Genomic DNA, 23,182 nt, shown 5'->3' on the forward strand with positions numbered 1-23,182 from the left:
GTTGCAGTCCATGTGTACCCACCGTGCTATTAGGGAGGGAGTTCCAGGATTTTGACCCAGTGACAGTGAAGGAATGGCGATATATTTCCAAGTCAGGATGGTGAGTGACTTAGCAGGGAACCTCCAGGCAATGGTGTTTCCATGTATCTGTTGCCCTTGTAGATGGTGGTGGTCGTGGGTTTGGAAGGTTCTGCCTAAGGAGCCTTGGTGAGTTCTTGCAGGGAATCCTGTAGAGGGTACACACTGCTGGTACTGTGCGTCGGTGGTGGAGGCAGTGACTGTTTGTGGAAAGGGTGACATCAGGCGGACTCTTCGTCCTGGGTGGTGTTGAGGTTCGCGTGTTTTTAAGAGCTGCACTCATGCAGGCAAATGGGGAGTATTCCATCACACTACTAACTTGTGCTTTCTAGATGGTGGACGGGCTTCGACTGCCCTCGTAGTCACAGTATTTATATGGCTAGTCCAGTTCAGTTTGTGGTCAATGGTGACATCCAGGATGTTGATAATGGGGGATTCAGTGATGGTAATGTTTGGATGTCGAAGGGCGATGGTTTGATTATCTCTTATTGGAGTGGGTCATTGCCTGGCACTCGTATAGCACAAATGTTACTTGCCACTTGTCAGCCCAAGCCTGGATACGGTCCTGGTCTTGCTGCATTTTCACGTGGACTGTTTCGGTGTCTGGAAGAAGTCGCGAATGGTGCTGAACATCATGCAATCATCAGCAAACATCCCATATCTGACCTTATGTTGGAAAGAAGGTCATTGATGAAGCAGCTGAAGATGGTTGGACCTAGGACACTACCTTGAGGAACTCCTGCTGTGATGATCCGGGACTGAGATGGCTGACGAACAACCATGACCATCTTCCTTTGTGCTAGGTATGACTCCAACCAGTGAAGAGTTTCCCCCTGATTCCCATTGACTTCAGTTTTACTAAGGCTCCTTGATGCCATATTCGATCAAATGCTGCCTTGATGTCAAGGGCAGTCAATTTTACTGCACCTCTGGAGTGCAGCACTTCTGTGCACGTTTGAATAAGGCTGTATGGAGGTCAGGATTTAAGGATCCTTCCTATTGATTCCCTTATTGCCCCATACTTTATTTTTGCTATTATCATTTTTGATGCATGGATACTTAATGGGCATGTATCTTTAAGTCACGCAGCAGCGGAAACTCTGCTAGCTGTGGACTACATAACTCAGACTTTTCGGCACCCGAGAGATGGGGTTGGACTCAGTTTGATTGGTTGGCTGGTGGCCAATTAACTTAATCCCAGAACAAAACCCAGTGGCGAGATGTTTAACTTTATACAGGCCCTCCCAAAATTTGAAGAGGAGGTAGAAATCTTTTTTTTTTTTTTATAAAGGGCTATTGAGAAAATAGCAACCCAAATGGAGCGGGATTCAGGTAGCTAGGAGCTGGGGGGCACTGCACAAACTTAATTTGACGCGGTTGGTTGAACAGATGGAGGAGGATTTTAAAAGGTGGGACATGTTGCCACTCTCGCTGGCGGGTTGGGTACAGGCGGTTAAAATGGTGGTCCTCCCGAGATTTCTTTTTGTATTCCAATGCCTCCCAATCGTGATTACTAAGGCCTTCTTTAAGAGGGTAAGCAGGAGTATTATGGGATTTGTGTGGGTGAGCAAGACCCCGCGGGTAAGGAGGGGGTTCTTGGAGCGTAGCAGAGCTAGAGGAGGGTTGGCGTTGCCGAATTTGGGTGGTTACTATTGGGCAGCCAACGTGGCAATGATCCGTAAGTGGGTGATGGAGGGAGAGGGGGCGGCGTGGAAGAGGTTGGAGATGGCGTCCTGCAAGGGAAAGAGCATGGGGGCTGGTGCCGCTCTCGCCGACAAGGTACACCACGAGCCCGGTGATGGCGGCAACGCTAAAGATCTGGGGGCAGTGGAGACGGCACAGGGGTGCGACAGGAGCCTCAGTGTGGTCCCCGATCAGAGACCACCATCGGTTTGTCCCAGGAAGGATGGACGGGGGGTTTCAGAGCTGGCATAGGGCAGGGATTAGAAGAATTGGGGACCTGTTCATTGACGGGACGTTTGCGAGCTTAGGGGCGCTGAAGAAGTTTGGGCTACCCCCTGGAAACGCTTGACAGGGTGATTTCGGGCGTATGGGTCGGGGAGGGCAAGGTGTCAGCGATATACCAGGAGATGAAAGAGGGGGAGGCTTTGGTAGAGGAGCTGAAAGGTAAATGGGAAGAGGAGCTAGGGGAGGAGATTGAGGAGGGGCTGTGGGCTGATGCCCTAAGTAGGGTTAATTCCTCTTCCTCGTGTGCCAGGCTTAGCCTGATACAATTCAAAGTGGTTCATAGAGCGCATATGACGGGGGCGAGGCTGAGTAGGTTCTTTGGGGTGGAGGACAGATGTGGGAGGTGCTCAGGAAGTCCGGCGAACCATGTCCATATGTTTTGGTCATGCCCGGCACTGGAGGGGTTCTGGAGGGGAGTTGCAGGAACAGTATCTAAGGTGGTGAAAGTCCGGGTCAAGCCTAGCTGGGGGCTAGCACTATTTGGAGTTGTGGACGAGCCGGGAGTGCAAGAGGCGAAAGAGGCCGGCATTCTGGCCTTTGCGTCCCTAGTAGCCTGGCGAAGGATCTCTTGCTAATGTGGAAGGAGGCGAAGCCCCCCAGCGTGGAGGCCTGGATAAATGATATGGCAGGGTTTATCAAGTTGGAAAGGATAAAGTTTGCCTTGAGAGGGTCTGCGCAGGGGTTCTACAGGCGGTGGCAACCGTTCCTAGACCATCTCGCGGAGCGTTAGATGAAGGTCGGACAGCAGCAACAGCAACCCAGGGGGGGGGAGGGACGACATCGCTCATGGTGGGGGGGGGGGGGGGGGTTCTCTGGGGGGCATTTGAGCAAGAAAACACATGACCGATCCCGAAATTGACATGTACGGGAAGAATCCAATGTACAAAGTTCTGTATCTTATTGACTTGCCATGTTCATGTCTTGCCACGAGAGTTCTCTTTTTTTTTCCTCTTTGTTACGGGGGGGGGGGGGGGGGGGGGGGTTGTTTGTAAGGTGGAAAATATTGTTGAAAAATTCTTAATAAAAACATATGAAAAAAAATGTTTAATCCTTTCATGGGATGCGAGCATCCAGTATTTGTTGCTCATCCCTAATTGTCCTTGAGAAATGAAATACCAAAGTCAGATGCATGGAAATTAATTTTCTTGAAAGAAAATAGGAACATATGAAAGATTTATAGAATTTTATGATCAGTTACTTAAAGATGTGTGTACATATATCCAGCTATCTTCATTTCTGCACTAATTGAACATTGCACCATTTAGCATGTATTGGCGGAGATTCTACAGTGGTTATTAATGTCAGTGTTCACGGTCATTACTCCAGTGAAATAGACCGCAAGGCACAAAATAATGCAAAAATTTGTCTGTGGTTTTACACTTTTGAAATAGGAACGCTGTTGAGATTCCCCCACACTGTAATGAAATCAGTTGAATTAATAAGAACTTCCACTCTTAGCTGCAAAGCCTGTAGCCACGTAAAATGGCTGCATCCCGATTAAATTGGCCAAAACCCGATTTAAAATGGCTAACCGGAAAGGCTGCTGGGAAAAGCAGGTAACAAGACAGAAACGGACAGCTGCAGACAGAATAGCATATTCGGCTCTGGGGAAGTTGGCCCAGATCGATACTCAAGGCTATTAACAGCCCATCCACCCAGACATCTGCAGTGTAATCAGCTATCCCCGGGAACAATTGCAACATATTAGCAATTGAATACCGGGCCAGACCTGTCGGCGCCTGCAGTGGCCGAAACAAAGGCAGGTGAACGACCCCCCCCCCCCCCCCGGATTGGGGAATCGCCTCGCAATTGGACGTATCGACCCCAGTGATTGGGAACAGGTCCAATCACTTGGGACTCAGGGTCATGGGCCGCCCTGGGAGGCGGGAAGCCCCTGGGCCCTATAAAGTGAGGGGCCAAGTTCAGATCGCTCTCTCTCTCTCCCTTCTTCGCCTGCTCGAGACCTTCGCAAGAACAGCAACCGGCAACTGTAAGTTTGAATCCAGCGATCGCTATCCGGTAAAGACTCCTAGCCATCGACCTGTAGCAGCCTTTTGAATCCCGCGGGCCAGATCCGATTGGATAAGCCATTCGTTTCCCTGACCTGGTGGGCTCTTCCCAAGTTAAGTATTGGCCAGTAGTGATAGGTTTATTATATAGATAGTAGGATTATTGTGTAAACATTACTTGTTGTATATAATAAATGACCGTTGATTTCAATCTTACTAAGCGGTGTGCTGACTTATTAATCATAACTTGAACCATGTGGCTGTATCAGAAAGATACCTGGCGACTCGTGAGCAAAGGTGACGTAATCAGAGCTAATAAACTAAGGCTAAAAAGAGCAACAAGCCTCGCTACAAAAATCCCTGAAAAATTTACATCTTGTTGAATGCAGTGCAATTAGATTTTTTAAAACTGTGTTCAAAATCATGTGGGGGCTGAACAGTGCAGATAGGAAGAAACCGTTCCTGCTCGCAAAAGGATAGAGAGAGCCAGAGGGCACAGATTTTCAAAACAGGCAAATGTGATGAGAAAACCTTTTTTCACACATTGAGCAGTTTAGGGTCTTGAATGCACTGTCTGGAAGTGTGGTGGAGGCGGGTTCAATAGAGGCATTCAAATGAGCATTAGATGATTATTTGAATAGAAATACTGCGCAACGATATGGGGAAAGGCAGGAGAATGGCATTCAGTCATAATATTCATTTGGAGAGCCAGTGCTGACACGATGGGTTGAACGGCCACTGTCTGCGGTGGCTTGTTTTGTTCTTTATTTAACAATTCTGTGATTATGTAAACAACATATTAACTCCATAAATACTTTGACAACCCCTAACTGGCCCTTAATAGCTAATAGAATTTCTAGTACAGAATAGGCCTTTCGGCCCATCAAGTCTACACCTATCCTCTGAAAGAGCGCCCTACCTCGGCCTATAAGCTAGGGAGCAGAATTAGGCCACTCGGCCTATCAAGTCTGCTCCGCCATTCAATCATGGCTGATATTTTTATCATTCCATTCTCCTGCATTCTCCCCATAACTCCGATCCCCTTATTAATCAAGAACCTATCTATCTCTGACTTAAAGATACTCAGTGATTTGGCCTCCACAGCCTTCTGCACCAGAGTTCCACAGATTCACCACCCTCTGGCTGAAGAGATTCCTCCTCAACTCCATTTATAAGGATCATCCCTTTAGTCTGAGATGGTGTCCTCTGGTTCTAGTTTTTCTGACAAGTGGAAACATCCTCTCCACGTTCACTCTATCCAAGCCTCGCAGTATCCTGTAAGGTTCAATAAGATCCCACTTCATCTTTCTGAACTCCAACGAGTACAAACCCAGAGTCCTCAACTGTTCCTCATACTGTCGTACGAGGCCCACTTCCCCCACCCTATCCCTGTAACCCCACCTAACATGCACATCACACTAAGGGGCAATTTAGCATGGCCAATCCACCTAACCTGCAGATCATTGAACTGTGGGAGGAAACTCACGGAGACACGGGGCGAAAGTGCAAACTCCACACAGACAGTCGCCCAACACCAGAATTGAACCTGGGTCCTTGGCGCTGTGAGGCAGCAGTGCTAACCATTGTGCCACCATGCCGTCCCTAATTTTATGCTTGTGCAATTTTAAGTTTCTCCATTTTAACAAAATTCCTAAAAAATACCCCAAAAAAGTATTTTCTTTGAAGCTTGTTTTGTTCTTTATTTTAGCTTCTACATTAACAGTGTTTTAAAAAATTATTATAATTATATTTTAAAAAGTCACGGCATTCATAACTTACTTCCTGGCTTGATGTGTTTCAATACTTCAATGTGATTAGCTGCTTACAACGTGCTGCTGCATGCCATAACATTCCCTTGACTTGGCACAAGATTTGGGCTGTTGTCAGGAAAGGAATGAAACTGCACTACAGAAATCATTAGAACTTTGTGGGCAATTCTCAAGGTCGCAGTAAGCTCCCTTGTTTAGTCTATTCTAAGCCAAAGCCCCCTCCAAAATGTATCACTTCACACGTCTTTGCTTTAAATTTCATCTGCCATCTCAAAGACACAAAATTAATCATGCTGTTCAGTATATTATTAATTCTGCGATATGTCGGTCTATCTATGCCCTCCTGAAATTTGTTAATATTCTCCTGTTTTCTACATTTGAATTCCAGATCATATGCAAACATTGAAATTTGTCCTATGTACTCAAATACGGGTTTAATATACATCAAAAGCTGCAGTGCTAATACCCATCTTCTGCAAATACCAATGTTAACCCCTCCCCCCACACCCCCATCTGAAAACAACCACACACCACTGCGTCCATGGTACCACTGTCCCTTTAATTCCAGTGGCTTTACTTTTGCTAGCTATTATGTTGTACTTTGTCAAATACCTTTTGGAAGTCCATTCACACAGCATCAACTGGATATCCCTTACTAACCCTCTCCTTACTTGAAAGGGCTTGATCAAGTCAGTCAAACACTATTTTCTTTTAACAAATTCATATTGACCTTCATTCAATAATTCACACTTTTCCAAATATTAACTTTGTCCCAGAATATCGTCTTTGAATGCTTCCCCACCATTAGACGGAACTATCTGTAGATATTGAAATTATCCGTCTCCCCTTTTTAAAGCAATCCTTCCGTCCACTGTTAAGGAAAACACCGAAGAAATCTACCCAGCGAATTTGTCATGTTAGGGGAGTCTAAGAGATCTTAGGGAACATGGCTGGAGCTTCTGAAGTTTCAGTTACTTCCAACAGTAACCTATGATGTATCCCATCTAAACCAATTGAGTTTTCTACTTTGAGAACTATTACCTTTTAAGTGCAGCCTCTCGTTCTATCTTTGTCTTATCCAATGTCACAACTGCTTCCTCATTTATTGTGACAACTCCCTTTCTTCTATCGAAGACAGGTGCAAAGAACCCACTTAGTATTTCTGCTATCCTCTCTTACTCCCTTTTTGGACCCTAATGGGCCTCACCCTTCACTTGATGACCTTTTTACGATTTGTGCATTTATAAAATGCTTATGGTTCCCTTTTATGTTGGCCAAGGCACCAAATCTCATCTGATACCCTCTCTTTGACCGCCATTCTCTTTCTTTGACCGTCGTCATTCTCTTTCTTTGACCGGCATTCTCTTTCTTTAGATCACCTTTGACTGTCATTCTTTTTCTTCAGATTAGATCGCCTATATATTGCCTTTAAAGTAGCATATTCCAGAAATTAAATTCAAGTTATTAGTTAAGCCAATGAGAAAAACAGTGCACTGGATTCTTTCCAACTACCATCAGATTTAACGTGCCACCTCACAAATACGAATTGCTCACTACATATTACAATTCTTTCAATCATGTGAATATATTTTAAAAGTATATTCAAAACAGGAGATATATGGGGAAAATAAAAATAGAAAATGCTGGATAAACTCAGAACAGTAAACGGGTAATTTGGACTTGAAACCTGCCGAGTTTATCCAGCAGTTTCTGTTTTTATTTCAGATTTCCAGCATCCCAGTATTTTCCCACATTCTTCCCATGTAGTAAGAAAGCGCAGACATTAATTTTCAATTCTTGGAGAATCTACTTTCCATTCATAACCAGATAAATAGAAAGATGCACACAAATCAGAATTAATTTAGAACATTGTAGTGTAATTGATAAATGCAAAAAACATTACAAGAGTTAATTCCTACCATCATAATTTATCACCCAAAGGGCAAGATTAGGTAAGGATTTTAAACAATTCATTCCAGGTAATTTATTTATAATGCAATTTAATTTGCTCGTGTACTTTTATTCCAATCAAGCACTAGAATCAGAATCACTTCAGTGCAGGAGACCATTCAACCCATTGAGTCAGCACCGACCCTCTGAAGGAGCACCCATGCCCTCACCCTATCCCTGTAACCTAGTAACCCCACCTAACCTTTTTGGACACAAGGGCCAATTTAGCATGTCCAATCCATCTAACCTGCACATCTTTGGGCTGTGGGAGAAAACCAGAATGCCTGGAGGAAACCCACACAGACACGGGGAGAATGTGCAAACTCCAGACGGACAGTCACTCAAGGCTGGAATTGAATCCGGTCCCTGGTGCTGTGAGGCAGCAGTGTTAACCACTATGCCACCCTACACCTGCTAATAACAAGCCCATGCATCAGCTCTTCTAGACTTCAACAACATTAAGTAAAACATATGAGAAGTTAGTTATAAATTATTAAAATTTACCAGATCAAAATATGGAATTGTTTTGGCAAGATCTTAGTTGTTTAGTTCTTTTCAGTCTATCTGTGATCAATTCCATTGGATGAGGTAGTGTAGTAGGGGATGAAATCATAGATTTTAATCACTGAACTTTGTATAACATGCACCATGGTAAAATGTTCATGAAAGGCGTTAAAACTGTCCTTATATACCGGCATCATGATATTTGTTCTCAAGAAAGATGTTAAATAAATCACAACATGATTTAATGGCAACATCCATGAGGAAACTAATAAAGTGCAGCTATGTTTGCCAATAACAGGAAAATGTAGCTTTCTGAACTATCGTTCACTATTAAAGCTTTCTATTAGTCTTGACTCTTCTGAAGAAAGTCATACTCGACTCAAAACATTAACTGTGTCTCTCTCTCTACAGATGCTGCCTGACCTGCGAAGTATTTCAAATAGTTTTGCAAATTATTACTATTAATGTACACTGTTTCACGTTTCATTCCTCTAAATCTAGAACATGACCCATCATAGAAACATTGAAAAACTGTGTGGAACAGGAAATGGTCAAGAACTACAGTAAAGCACATAATCCAATGTAGTATGGGGCAAAGCACAGGAGTAAAATAAAAGACTTTGTTAAGATATAAATTAAGATATAAAGTATGAACACGTCATTTATTTTCCTAAAAAACATATATTTTTGCCAAAACCTGCTCTTATGAAAAATAACTATCACACCGAGGGAAAAAGTGTCAAATCTGCGGTCAAAAATAATTGAAAGAGTAAAATGTAAAAAAACAGCTCAAAAGCAAAAAAAAATTGAAGGGCAAATTATAAAACAAATTAATCTGATGTTTTGTCTTCTAAATCTTGTTTCATCAGTTCAACTAGAATAAAAATCCTTTTAACAGTAGTACTTCTGTATTATTAGTATTGTAGACATTCTGTTGACATTAATCAACACAACTAACAGTTTTCATTCATTGATAAGTGTGTCAAAAATAGTACTGCACAATAACAAAGCAGTTGAAAAGGGTTGGTGTGTTTTATTTGTTTTATTTCAACAAATAGGGGAATATTTCCTCTAAGAGCTATCAAAGCAAAGTTGTAAATACAATTATGATTTTACTAAGGAAAGCACAGAGGAAATATTCCCCAGAGAATTTATCGAATTAACTGTACTACAGTGAGGAGGTGTCAAGCGCAATTGAGACTGTTTGCTAAGTGCTTAAGAGAATAAAAACAATAGAATGGACTTGCAATTTTCATTAATGCAGTTAACAATAAACTATTTAGATTTTTAGGTGTTATAGTGTGGCTTTGCTTAAGTTCTAGTGATATTTCTAATAACTGGGATGCAGTGTAAAATGTGAAATCTTTTTCTGCACCAACCTTGCCATCAAATTTGGAATACTCATTAAATGGGTTGTTCAGCTGCTGTGGACACTGTTCAAGTCGTATGGAAAGTGTAGACGGTTTTCCAGTATTCAGTGGTTTTGAGCGGAAGTCCTTCTTTTCAAACAAGGAACCTAATTCTGCAGCTGAAGTTGGAGAGGAAGTACGTTTGGATATATCAGTTATACTATTTATGGTTCAATAGTTAATTACATATGGAATTTAAAAATTAACTTATGCACAAGACTAGAAACGCTTTGTATTCAAGGAGGTGTCCTCCATAACTAACGTTTTATTGCTTTTACGCAGCAAATAAACCAGTACAACTTTGACCTCTCATTTCGGGACATTTCCTTAAATTTCTGCTAGATCAAGGAGCTGCATTGAAATTTTCCCATCCATTTGGAATCTGTTCAGGTTTTAGAGAATGATAAAAAAATTTAAGTTTGTTTCAAATCTAAAGCCATAAAAGCCTTGAGGATTAATCAAACAAGAAGTAATAATACAGGTTAAGATAAAATGGTTATAGTAAATCTAATTTTTGTATATTGTTAGAAGTTCTATTTAAGCAGTACCTAAAAATTATTTAGTTCAAAAGCGAAATAAATTCAGTCATGGTTCACTTGCAAATTATTCAATGAATATATATTTAAAGAGAGGCAGTCACAAATTGTTTAATCAGATTCTTTTCTCCTTATTCCACTAAAGAGGCAAATAACCACAAGTAAAATTTCCAGAGTAGAAAAACACAAATTTCTCCTGTTCCAAATCACGCATGAACTCTAATCTATAGGTCAAACATTCCATCAATCATCAGCAGTTTCATTTGAAATGGTGATACCTCCATTGGTCCATTGTGACTGCAGTCATAGTACTAAAAAAATCTACATTTGTCCATATAACCTTCAAGCCTTTTCATAACCAGAGATACCTGACCAAAAAGGCTTAATATAGAATTGAATTAATTTTGATGGAAATCTATTCCATTCTCTACTTGAGGGGGGGGTTACAGGTACAGGAAGTGCAATAATGGTCACAGGAGTGTTCCAATTTCTAATCTTACATTTTCAGAAGTATTCAGTGAAATCTTTATCTTCTCGAGGGAGAACATCCAGGCATACATTTTAATAAAGATTATACTTATCATTTATAACATGGTGAATTTGTGAAGAAAGGACAATGTTTCAGAAAATAAACTATTGGACTGCACAGGTCATGTTGTTGTTTAATAATGGGATTTTTAGACTTCCGGGTGCAGCGATGGCCAGCTAAGTCGCACGTTTTGGCAGCTCCCGGTGGAACGGACTTTTGGGCTCTTAATAGGAGCCCCATCGGCAATTTTAATGGCAAATAACACTGTGCGGTAATCCAGAAGGGAATCGCCCCCGGACACGGATGGAAAAAAAGAGAGGAAAGTAGCCGGATTGCGGTGGATCCTCAAGAGCAGCGGCCAGGAAGGCAGGCACAAAGCAAGATGGCGTCGGAAGAAGGCAGTTTAATATGGGGCCCTGACCAACAAGAGCTTGTGGAGAGATGAATCATGTTGGTTTTAGTTTGATTCTGTGAAGCTACAGTACTTGGTGTGCTGTGACAAGGATGGCAAAAATAATTCGAAATAACTGGGCAGCATGTGGCTAAGTGTAAATTGAAATTCAATTTAATTTTATAGATTAAGGTTATTAAATATTTTGAACTAATGGCTTTTAAGATGAATGATTTAACAGGGGGCTTGAGTTTAAGAGCCGCGGGGTTATGCTGCAACTGCACTTGACCCTGGTGAGACCACATTCAGAGTATTGTGTGCAGTTCTGGTCACCTCACTATAGGAAGGATGTGGAAGCATTGGAAATGGTGCAAAGGAGATTTTCCAGGATGCAGACTGGTTTTCAGGATAGGTCTTATGAGGAAAGGTTGAGGGAGCTAGGACTTTTCTCTTTGGCGCAGAGGAGGATGAGAGGCGACTTAATAGAGGTTTATAAGATGATGAGGGGGATAGATAGAGTGGACGTTCAGAGACTATTTCCTCGGGTGGATGTAGCTGTTACAGGGGGCATAACTATAAGGTTCAGGGTGGGAGATATAGGAGGTAGTTTCTTTACTCAGAGTGGTTAGGGTGTGGAATGGACTGCGTGCTGTGATAGTGGAGTTGGACACTTTAGGAACTTTCAAGTGGTTATTGGATAGGCACATGGAGCACACCAGAATGACAGGGAGTGGGATAACTTGATCTTGGTTTCGGACAATGCTCGGCACAACATCGAGGGCCGAAGGGCCTGTTCTGTGCTGTATTGTTCTATGTCTATATGTCTAAGTTCCTGCGGCGTTGCGTAGATGAACTAAAAAAGGAGATGAAGAAGGAGCTGTTGGCCCCGATATTACAAGCGATTGAGGGGCTAAAGGAGGAACAAAAGACCCAGGAACAGGAGCTTCGGGTCGTGAAGGCAAAGGCTGCTGAGAATGAGGACGACATACAGGGCCTGGTGGTGAAAACGGAGATCCACGAGGCACAACACAAAAGATGTGTGGAAAGGCTGGAGGTGCTGGAGAATAATGTGAGGTGGAAGAACTTAAGGATTCTTGGTCTTCCCGAAGGTGCAGAGGGGGCGGACGTCGGGGCATATGTGAGCACGATGCTGCATTCGTTAATGGATCGGAGGCCCCGACGGGTCCGCTGGAGGTGGAAGGAGCCTATCGAGTTATGGCGCGAAGACCGAGGGCTGGAGAAACTCCTCGAGCAATAGTTGTGAGATTTCTCCGATACAAGGACAGAGAGATGGTCCTCAGATGGGCCAAGAAAACTCGGAAGAGTAGGTGGGAGAATGCGGTGATCCGCGTGTATCAAGATTGGAGTGCGGAGGTGGCGAGAAGAAGGGCAAGCTTTAATCGGGCCAAGGCGGTGTTGCATAAAAGGAAGGTCAAATTCGGAATGTTGCAGCCGGCGAGACTGTGGGTCACATATCTAGGGAAACACCACTATTTCGAAACGGCAGACGAAGCGTGGACATTTATTGTCGAGGAGAAGCTGGAGTGAGCGGGCTAGAAGAAAAAGAACGTTTGGGACAAAAGGGGGGGGGGTGAATTTGTGGGATGGAAGGGGGGAAAAGGGGGAAGAGAAGACTTTCCAGATTGTTAAACCTGCGACCCTGTAACTTCTCTCTCTTCCCCATGTCGTGGGGGAGGGGGTGAGGGAGGATGAGGAGCTGTGGGCGCTGGCCATTGGGGGCGGGCCCAAAAGGGGAAGCGCGGGCTTTGTTCCCGCGCTATGGTAATCATGGTGGGAACAGGGAAGCAGGAAGGAGGGGGCCTCGCACAGTGTGAGCCGAGGTCACGGGGGGAAGCCGAGGTCGGCCAGAGTTTGCTGACTTCTGGGAGCAACATGGGGGGTGCAATTACGCTAGCTTGGGATCTAGCGGGGGGGGGTTAACTGGGTTGCTGCTGCTGGGGAGAAGGGGGAGCTGGTATGGGAGGGGGGGTCGGGGCGGGGGGGGGGGGGGGGGGTGGATACAGCTACGTGGGAACCGGGTGAGGAGCTGGATTGAAAAAGGAAATGGCTAGTCGTCAGGGGGGGGGGGTAAAGAGCCCCCCAACCCGGTTGCTCACGCGGAATGTGAGAGGGCTGAACGGGCCGATTAAGAGGGCACGGGTACTCGCACACCTAAAGAAACTTAAGGCAGATGTGGTTATGCTTCAGGAGACACATCTGAAGCTGACAGACCAGGTTAGACTTCGCAAAGGATGGGTGGGGCAGGTGTTTCATTCGGGGGCTGGATGCAAAAAACAAGGGGGTGGCCATACTAGTGGGGAAGCGGGTAATGTTTGAGGCAAAGACTATAGTGGCAGATAGTGGGGGCAGATACGTGATGGTGAGTGGCAAACTGCAAGGGGAGGCGGTGGTATTGGTGAACGTGTATGCCCCGAACTGGGATGATGCCAATTTTATGAGGCGTATGTTAGGACGCATCCCGGACCTAGAGGCGGGAAAGTTGGTAATGGGTGGAGACTTTAATACGGTGCTGGACCCAGGGCTGGACAGATCGAGGTCCAGGGCCGGAAGGAGGCCGGCTGCAGCGAGGGTGCTTATGGATTTTATGGTACAGATGGGAGGAGTAGATCCCTGGAGATTTAGTAGACCTAGGAGTAAGGAGTTTTCGTTTTTCTCCTATGTACATAAAGTATTTTCACGAATAGATTTTTTTATTTTGGGAAGGGCACTGATCCCAAAGGTGACGGGGACGGAGTACACGGCTATAGCCATCTCGGATCATGCTCCACACTGGGTGGACCTGGAGATAGGGGAAGAAAAACAACAGCTTCCACCCTGGAGAATGGACATGGGATTATTGGCAGATGAGGGGGTGTGTTTAAGGGTGAGGGGATGTATTGAAAGGTACTTGGAAATTAATGATAATGGGGAGGTACAGTTGGGAGTGGTCTGGGAGGCACTGAAGGCAGTAGTTAGAGGGGAGCTGATATCTATTAGGGCACATAAAGGAAAGCAGGAGGGTAGGGAAAGGGAGCGGTTGTTGAAAGAACTGCTGAGGGTGGACAGACAATATGCGGAGGCACCGGAGGAGGGACTATCCAGGGAAAGGCAAAGGCTACATATAGAGTTTGACTTGTTGACTACGGGTAAGGCAGAGGCACAATGGAGGAAGGCACAGGGTGTACAGTACGAATATGGGGAGAAGGCGAGTAGGTTGTTGGCCCACCAACTGAGGAAAAGGGGAGCAGCAAGGGAGATAGGGGGGGTGAGAGATGAGGAGGGGGAGATGGAGCGGGGAGCGGAGAGAGTGAATGGAGTGTTCAAGGCATTTTATGAAAGATTATATGAAGCGCAGCCCCCGGACGGGAAGGAGAGAATGATGTGCTTTCTGGATCAGCTGGAATTTCCTAAGGTGGAGGAACAGGAGAGAGTGGGGCTGGGAGCACAGATTGAGACGGAGGAAGTAGTGAAAGGGATTGGAAGCATGCAGGCGGGGAAAGCCCCGGGACCAGACGGATTCCCAGTTGAATTCTATAAGAAATATTTGGACTTGCTGGCCCCGCTACTGATGAGAACCTTTAATGAGGCGAGGGAAAGGGGGCAGCTGCCACCGACTATGTCAGAGGCAACGATATCGCTCCTCCTAAAGAAGGAAAAAGACCCGCTGCAATGCAGGTCGTACAGGCCCATTTCCCTCCTGAATGTGGATGCTAAGATCCTGGCCAAGGTAATGGCAATGAGGATAGAGGGTTGTGTCCCGGGGGTGGTCCATGAGGACCAAACTGGGTTTGTGAAGGGGAGACAGCTAAATACAAATATACGGAGGCTGCTAGGGGTAATGATGATGCCCCCACCAGAGGGGGAAGCGGAGATAGTGGTGGCGATGGATGCCGAGAAAGCATTTGATAGAGTGGAGTGGGATTATTTGTGGGAGGTGTTGAGGAGATTTGGCTTTGGGGACGGGTATATCAGGTGGGTACAGTTGCTGTATAGGGTCCCGATGGCGAGCGTGGTCACGAATGGACGGGGGTCTGACTATTTTCGGCTCCATAGAGGGACGAGGCAGGGATGTCCTCTGTCCCCGTTATTGTTTGCACTGGCGATTGAACCCCTGGCCATGGCACTGAGGGGTTCCAGGAAGTGGAGGGGAGTACTTAGGGGGGGGGAGAAGAACACCGGGTATCTCTATATGCGGACGATTTGTTGCTATATGTGGCGGACCCGGCGGAGGGGATGTTTGGGAATTTTTCAGGGTATAAACTGAACATGGGGAAAAGTGAGTTATTTGTGGTGCACCCGGGGGAGCAGAGCAGAGAAATAGAGGATTTACCGTTGAGGAAGGTAACAAGGGACTTCCGGTACCTGGGGATCCAGATAGCCAAGAATTGGGGTACATTACATAGGCTTAATTTAACACGGTTGGTGGAACAGATGGAGGAGGATTTCAAGAGATGGGACATGGTGTCCTTGTCATTGGCAGGTAGGGTGCAGGCGGTTAAAATGGTGGTCCTCCCGAGATTCCTTTTTGTGTTCCAGTGCCCCCCGGTGGTGATCACGAAGGCTTTTTTCAAAAGAATTGAGAAGAGCATTATGAGTTTTGTGTGGGCTGGGAAGACCCCGAGAGTGAGGCGGGGATTCTTGCAGCGTAGTAGGGACAGGGGGGGGCTGGCACTACCGAGCCTAAGTGAGTACTACTGGGCCACCAATGTTTCAATGGTGTGTAAGTGGATGGGAGAAGGGGAGGGAGCGGCGTGGAAGAGAATGGAGAGGGCGTCCTGCAAGGGGACTAGCCTGCAAGCAATGGTGATGGCGCCTTTGCCGTTCTCACCAAAGAAATACACCACAAGCCCGGTGGTGGTGGCTACATTGAGAATTTGGGGGCAGTGGAGACGGCATAGGGGAGGGACGGGAGCTTCGGTGCGGTCCCCGATAAGAAACAATCATAGGTTCGTTCCGGGGAGAATGGATGGGGGATTTGGAGCATGGCAAAGAGCTGGGGTAGTACAATTAAGAGATCTATTTGTAGATGGGACGTTTGCGAGTTTGGGAGCGCTGACGGAGAAATATGGGTTGCCCCAAGGGAATGCATTTCGGTATATGCAATTGAGGGCTTTTGTGAGGCAACAGGTGAGGGAATTCCCGCAGCTCCCGACGCAGGAAGTGCAGGATAGAGTGATCTCAGAGACATGGGTGGGGGACGGTAAGGTAGCGGACATATACAGGGAGATGAGGGACGAGGGGGAGATCATGGTAGATGAGCTGAAAGTGAAATGGGAAGAAGAACTGGGGGAGGAGATTGAGGAGGGGCTGTGGGCGGATGCCCTACGTAGGGTAAACTCATCGTCCTCGTGTGCCAGGCTAAGCCTGATACAATTTAAGGTGCTACACAGGGCGCATATGACTGGAGCACGGCTTAGTAAATCTTTTGGGGTAGAGGATAGGTGTGCGAGATGCTCGAGAGGCCCAGCGAATCACACCCACATGTTCTGGTCATGCCCGGTACTACAGGGGTTCTGGGTGGGGGTGGCAAAGGTGCTTTCGAAGGTGGTGGGGGTCCGGGTCAAACCAAGCTGGGGGTTGGCTATATTTGGGGTTACAGAAGAGCCGGGAGTGCAGGAGGCGAGAGAGGCTGACGTGTTGGCCTTTGCGTCCCTTGTAGCCCGGCGCAGGATATTGTTAATGTGGAAGGAAGCTAAGCCCCCGGGGGTGGAGACCTGGATAAACGATATGGCAGGGTTCATAAAGTTAGAACGGATTAAGTTCGTGTTAAGGGGTTCGGCTCGGGGGTTCACCAGGCGGTGGCAACCGTTCGTTGACTACCTCACAGAAAGATAGAGGGAATGGAAAAGTAGATGATAACAGCAGCAACCCAGGGGGGAGGGGGAGAGAGAGAGAGAGAGAGAGAGAGGAGGAATCGGACGGGCTCTCAGGGATGTTATTGTACATGTATAGGTATTTGGTATATGTAATTGTATATTGGACTGTTGGATTGTAATTTTGGAGAGTATTTATTTTGGACAAGGCAGTTGCCATTTAGTTTTGTTTTTCTTTTGTTTTTGTTTATATATATTATTTATTTATTTGTTTAAAACTGGCCACGGCTATTTATATTGCTTTATTGTTGTGTAAAAGAAACACTACGTATAGTTATGTTTGGCCAAAAAACTCGAATAAAATATATATATTTTTTAAAATAAAAATAATGGGATTTTTATTAAGTGAGAGATAGGATTGGTGACTGCCTTTTTGGTGCTGTGAAAGATCTGGGAAAAATAAACAACTTAAATGGTTTAAGTTAAGACTGGAACAATATTTGCCTCAGCCCTCTGCTAAAAATTTGAAATCTACAACCTTTCCAAATTCATCAATTCTAAATTGCATGTCTCTTAATAAAGCTTGCTTTGGAATTACATTCACTGGAACACCTATGATTAGGAGATAAGAGACATTGAAATCTTACTGTCTCATTGAAACATTAAACAGTACAATATTCTTGCATTAATGCACTCAACCTCTACATTACATATTTGTATTGAAGACTATGCTCAGGGTTCTTCCGAACTTAACAGGTTTTAAATTATTTACACTTCTCGCAAATGTATTGCAGTAATTTCAAGAAACGTCAGCGTTAACCATTTCTACTGATATTAATTTTAAAAGGGACTTAAAATAAATCCACCCATTAACTCTTCACATTCAAATACTGTGTTATTAAATTTTGCTGTAGGAAAGCACAATTGGATATAGTTTCTGACGTACAAAGTTTCATCTCTATCGATAGTTTCATAAATATTGAGAATCATTTAGACTAAAGGCTTTCTTAAAATGAAAAAAAATTACAACACTCAACTCCACAGAGGAAATAATTAAATTTGTTTTTAATTATACAAAGCATGCTTTACCTGAATGTATAGCATTCCTTTCTTTCCACTGAACATTTTTGCATTTAATTTGATTCTGTCGTTCTTTTCTTAACCGCTCAAGCCTTTGAGCTGCAAGAGAAGGGAAAGAAAGAAAAAATAAAAATAAAAAAAAATCATTGTCTGGGGAAGTCAGCAATAAAAGTGTCATAATGAAATATATTTACACATTTTAAATGGGTATTTTATATTGTATTATAACTATGTCAAACGTTCATAAATTTTCAAAGATGACACCACAGCTATACAAATACCAACAAAATTCTGAAAATTTTCATGATTAATAATTGAATTTAAAAGACATAAAACATTAATAGAGCTCATAAAGAATTTCAACAGTGCAGAGAATATTAAAATGTAAAAACATGTGAGATTAATAAGCCAGTTCACAACCATAAATCATTTATAATGGTTCTTCCAGAAATGTTAATGGTTGGTAAATGTCGATTGACTATTGGATTACAGCAAATACAATTACCTAGGATTTCTTAAATTCAGAAGTCAACTAAATTTCCTGTTAGGAAATTCTTATTTACCATCAAACTAAAATACCAAGGAACTGGGTGTCTTGAACAGTCTGAACAAGTGAAAATGAATTGCAAATCTATTTGAAATTCTGGGACCTGATGCAGTACAAATAACTAATTTTGTTTATGTTTACTACAATATCAATAGTGCCTTTCAAATTTATAAAGGAGACACCAGGTTCCATGTTCATTTCTCATAGTGAACATTTCAATTATTTAGTGAATCACTAATTAACATTCTTTTCGATAGATTTTTGGAGGAAAAGTATTCAATAAATTTGATTCATTCAGGAGCACACTGAACAGCACTGTTTAATTGGAAACAATGAGGATCAAATATCAAGTTAGGTGGTTAACCAGCACAATTAATACATCAAGAAAAATACATGCATGAAGTTTGCCATGACTTTATTTTTTGAAAGATACCATTTCAGCAAGTTTGATCCAGCTGGGATCTAGCTGGGTCTTCAACTATAAATTCCACGAATTAGACTGGGTGGGACTAGATGTCTTGACTAAATTGCTCGCTCTCAAAGTTTAAATTAAGAATATCCTGGAGTGTGTGTATAAAAGCTGAACAAGTGCACAACTTTTCAAACAAAATATGATTGAGTGAGTTTAAACAGAGGATGGCCGAGCCCATGAGAAATTTTTTGCCACTCAACAGTGTCAGAATCCAGCAAGAAAACAGTAAAAATGCTTACTTTAATTATTATTATTTTTAATTTGGAAGACCCAATTATTTATTTTCCCAATTAAGGGGCAATTTAGCATGGCCAATCCACTTAGCCTGCGCATTTTTGGGTTGTGGGGGTGAGACCCACGCAGACACGGGGAGAATGTGCAAACACCACACAATGACCTGGGGCCGGGATCAAACCCGGGTCCCCAATGTCGCGAGGAAGCAGTGATAACCAGTACGCCCCTGCTTACTTTAAATTATATCAAAGTAGTTCTTTTACTCTTTCCTCTTGGTCTGGAGATGCAAGATGCCACAGAACCTATGCTCATATGCAAAACTCCCTTCATTCAAATGCCAATGACTTACAATTCACGGTTCTCCTAAAAATGTCAGCATCTTTTGTTCTAAAACCTTATTCTGAATATATTCTCCAATAGATTGATCACGTAATAACCAAAAAGCACAATTTATTTCAAAACTGAAATAAATCTTGCCAATTTAGCAATTTAGAGATTTTTTGAAGTCCAACCAATTTACTAAATTAAAACAATGAATTATGCCTCCGATAAAATAATTCAAACTATTACTATTCTGGTTATGGAGTAATTAGAGTACACCATAAACTAGAAACACTTCTTATTCACCAAAGATGTATTTAGGTTTTACCTGTGTTTGATCGTCTCCGAATACCAAAATCCCAGCTTGAGGTAATATCAACTGATTGAGAGTAGTCATAACCCTGAGACTCGGCATTCCCTTCCCCCTGCACACTTGTCCTAATGCTGCTGGATATAGGAGCATACAATTTCTCCAGGTCAACATCATTGTCAATAAGAACCATCTCACACATCCCTGTGTCATCACTTGTGACATGTGATTGACGAATGTGGGCCAGGATAATAGCAGGGTTGTCCAGAAAGGCCATTCTTTTGATGAAGCAGCTTCTTTGAAAATTATCTTCTCTCTTCCATGTCACATCCTGAATGTCAAGCTGAAAATAAAATATTCCAAATCAATAGGATAAATTCACAAATCATTGCAATAACCCCAATCAAATCAAATTTGAAAAAAAGATTGTACTTGAGGTTGATACTTAACTGAAACTGTGACATTTTGCACACATGAATGGATCTTTGCAGCAATATATCCACTGCATTGGGTTAGATTTTGTTTATTGTCACATGTACTGAGGTACAGTGAAAAGTACTTTTCTGCGAGCAGCTCAACAAATCATTAAGTATATGAAAATAAAATAAAAGAAATACATAATAGGGCAACACAAGGTACACAATGTAACTACATGAACACTAGCATCGGGTGAAGCATACAGGGGTGTAGTGTTAATCAGGTCAAGTCCATGAGAGGGTCGTTCAGGAGTCTGGTAATAGCGGGGAAGAAGCTGGTTTTGAGTCTGTTCGTGCGTGTTCTCAGGCTTTTGAATCTCCAACCCGATGGAAGAAGTTAGAAGAGTGAATAAGCCGGGTGGGAGGGGTCTTTGATTATGCTGCCCGCTTTCCCCAGGCTGCAGGAAGCAGATGGAGTCAATGGATGGGAGGCAGGTTTGTATGATAGACTGGGCTGTGTTCACGGCTCTCTGAAGTTTCTTGCGGTCTTGGGCCGAGCAGTTACCATACCAGGCTGTGATGCAGCCAGATAGAATGCTTTCCATGGTGCATCTGTAAAAGTTAAGAGTTAATGTGGACATGCCAAATTTCCTTAGTTTCCTGAGGAAGTATAGGCGCTATTGTGCTTTCTTGGTGATAGCGTCGACATGGGTGGACCAGGACAGATTTTTGGAGATGTGTACCCCTAGGAATTTGAAGCTGCGAACCATCTCCACTTCAGCCCTGTTGATGCTGACAGGGGTGTGTACAATACTTGCTTCCTGAAGTCAATGACCAGCTCTTTAGTTTTGCTGGCATCGAGGGATAGATTTTTGTCGCTGCACCACTCCACTAGGTTCTCTATCCCCCTCCTGTATTCAGACTCGTCGTTGTTTGAGATCCAGCCCAATATGGTCGTATCGTCAGTAAACTTGCAGATGAAGTTGGAACCAAATTTTGCCACGCAGTCTCGCGTGTACAGAGAGTATAGTAGGGGGTTAGGTACGCAGCCTTGCGGGGCCCCGGTATTTAGGACTATTGTGAAAGAGGTGTTGTTGTTTATTCTTACTGATTGTGGTCTTTCGGTCGGAAAGTTGCAGAGTGAGGAGCCAAGTCCTAGGTTTTGGAGCTTTTGAGCTTGGCTGGGATTATGGTGTTGAAGGCAGAGCTGTAGTCAGTAAATAGGAGTCTGATGAAGGCGTCCTTGTTGTCGAGATGCTCTAGGCATGAATGTAGGGCCAGAGAGATGGTATCTGCTGTGGACTGGTTGCGGCGGTATGCAAATTACAGAGGATCAAGGCATTCTGGGAGTATGGAGGTGATGTGTTTCATGACCAACCTCGCGAAGCACTTTATTACGACTGAAGTCAGGGCCACCGGCGATAGTGAGGCACGTTGCCTGGTTCTTCTTTGGCACCGGTATGATCACGGCCTTCTTGAAGCAGGTGGGGACCTCGGAGTGGAGTAGGGACAGGTTAAAGATGTCCACGCACACATCTGCCAGCTGGTTCGCGCAGGCTCTTAAGTACACAACCAGGAATCCCGTCCAGACTCGTCTCCTTCCGAGGGTTCACTTTCAGGAAGGCCGATCTGACTTCGGAAGCTGTGCTGGCGAGTATGGGTGTGTTATGGGCTGCTGGGGCACTCAACAGCGGATCGTTGGTTTCCTGCTCGAACTGAGCATAGAATGCATCGAGGTCATCAGGGAGGGGTGCGCTGCTGCTGGAGATACTGCTCGGCTTCGCTTTGTAGCCCGTTATGTTGTTTAGTCCTTGCCACAACCGCTGAGAGTCTGTAACGCTAGTCTGTGACTCTAGCTTGGTCTGATATTCTCTCTTGGCATCTCGGATGGCTTTGCAGAGGTCGTAGCTAGATTTAATGCAGTGAATTTTATATTTTTTTTAACTCTCCATGCCCTAATGGTAGTACATATGATTTTTCTGATAGGAAGTAGTCAATTCATAATCTGAAAACATAACTAATGTAACAACTTCTAATCTGAAGAAACATATAATTGCATATATAGAATCTAAAACACGCCATTCACCCAACTGCAATGCTTATACTCCACACAAGCCTCCAACCACTCTAGTTACCTTTCTTCTCCTTACACCAATATTCCTCTATTCTCTCTCCCTCATATATGCATCAAGCCTCCCCTTCATTATATCAATTCCGCCTGCTTCAACACCTTGTGGCGTGAGTTTAAGGTTCTCAATACTTTATTAAAATATTCGACTATTCTATATACTTCATTATTATAGATCTTAAAGATAGAAAATCAGAGGAGGTCAGTTTATCTTCATCATACACAAATATATTTTGAGGAACTAAGTGGTGCAATGAATGCTTCTCTTCCAGTATCTCTGGAAAACCAGAGTAGGGAGTAATATTCAATTTTGATAGGGATGCAAAACTGACAGTAGAGGGTCAGTTGTCCGCTTACACACCACCCAATCTTCCTTTCCATTGAAGTTAGAAGAAAGGAAATTCAGATGGTGTACAACTTGCAGCCAATTAGTTTCTGCCCGCTTTGTGCTCCTGCTGATGCTCATCTCACTCGCCACTTCAATTCATTCCATACAGAAGGTCTGCAAAAGATGCTCATGAACCACATGAAATGGACTTCGGCAATGTCAATCCATCCGAGAATGTCGAATCAGAACAGCAGCGTATAGAGGTGAAAATGCTAATCAAATTAGTTTCCCACATTCACAATAAGTCACTTGGTTCCCTCGACTGCAGCTCAAGCAGATCCTTTCTTGCAGCATGACCTTGTTGTGTTAAAGGTGGTCCCATGTGGTGCA

General features: G+C 43.9%; 1 protein-coding gene across 7 annotated transcripts in view; it reads right to left on the reverse strand.

The window, feature by feature from the left end:
* mapkap1 (MAPK associated protein 1) overlaps positions 1–23,182 on the reverse strand; it is a 426,562-nt gene that overhangs the window by 345,060 nt on the left and 58,320 nt on the right. For 5 of the 7 annotated variants that reach the window (XM_072488485.1, XM_072488483.1, XM_072488481.1 and 2 more), the window contains 3 exons: positions 19,939–20,263; positions 18,046–18,135; positions 9,658–9,806 (listed from right to left, as the gene is read on the reverse strand). In XM_072488485.1, the coding sequence (XP_072344586.1) occupies positions 9,658–9,806; positions 18,046–18,135; positions 19,939–20,197 (498 nt within the window). In that variant the 5' untranslated portion in view covers positions 20,198–20,263. The remainder of the gene's footprint in view (positions 1–9,657; positions 9,807–18,045; positions 18,136–19,938; positions 20,264–23,182) is intronic. The other 2 variants (XM_072488486.1, XM_072488487.1) reach the window with 1 other exon arrangement.

The sequence above is a fragment of the Scyliorhinus torazame genome, chromosome 22, assembly GCF_047496885.1.
Source record: "Scyliorhinus torazame isolate Kashiwa2021f chromosome 22, sScyTor2.1, whole genome shotgun sequence".
NCBI classification, from domain to species: Eukaryota; Metazoa; Chordata; class Chondrichthyes; order Carcharhiniformes; family Scyliorhinidae; genus Scyliorhinus; species Scyliorhinus torazame.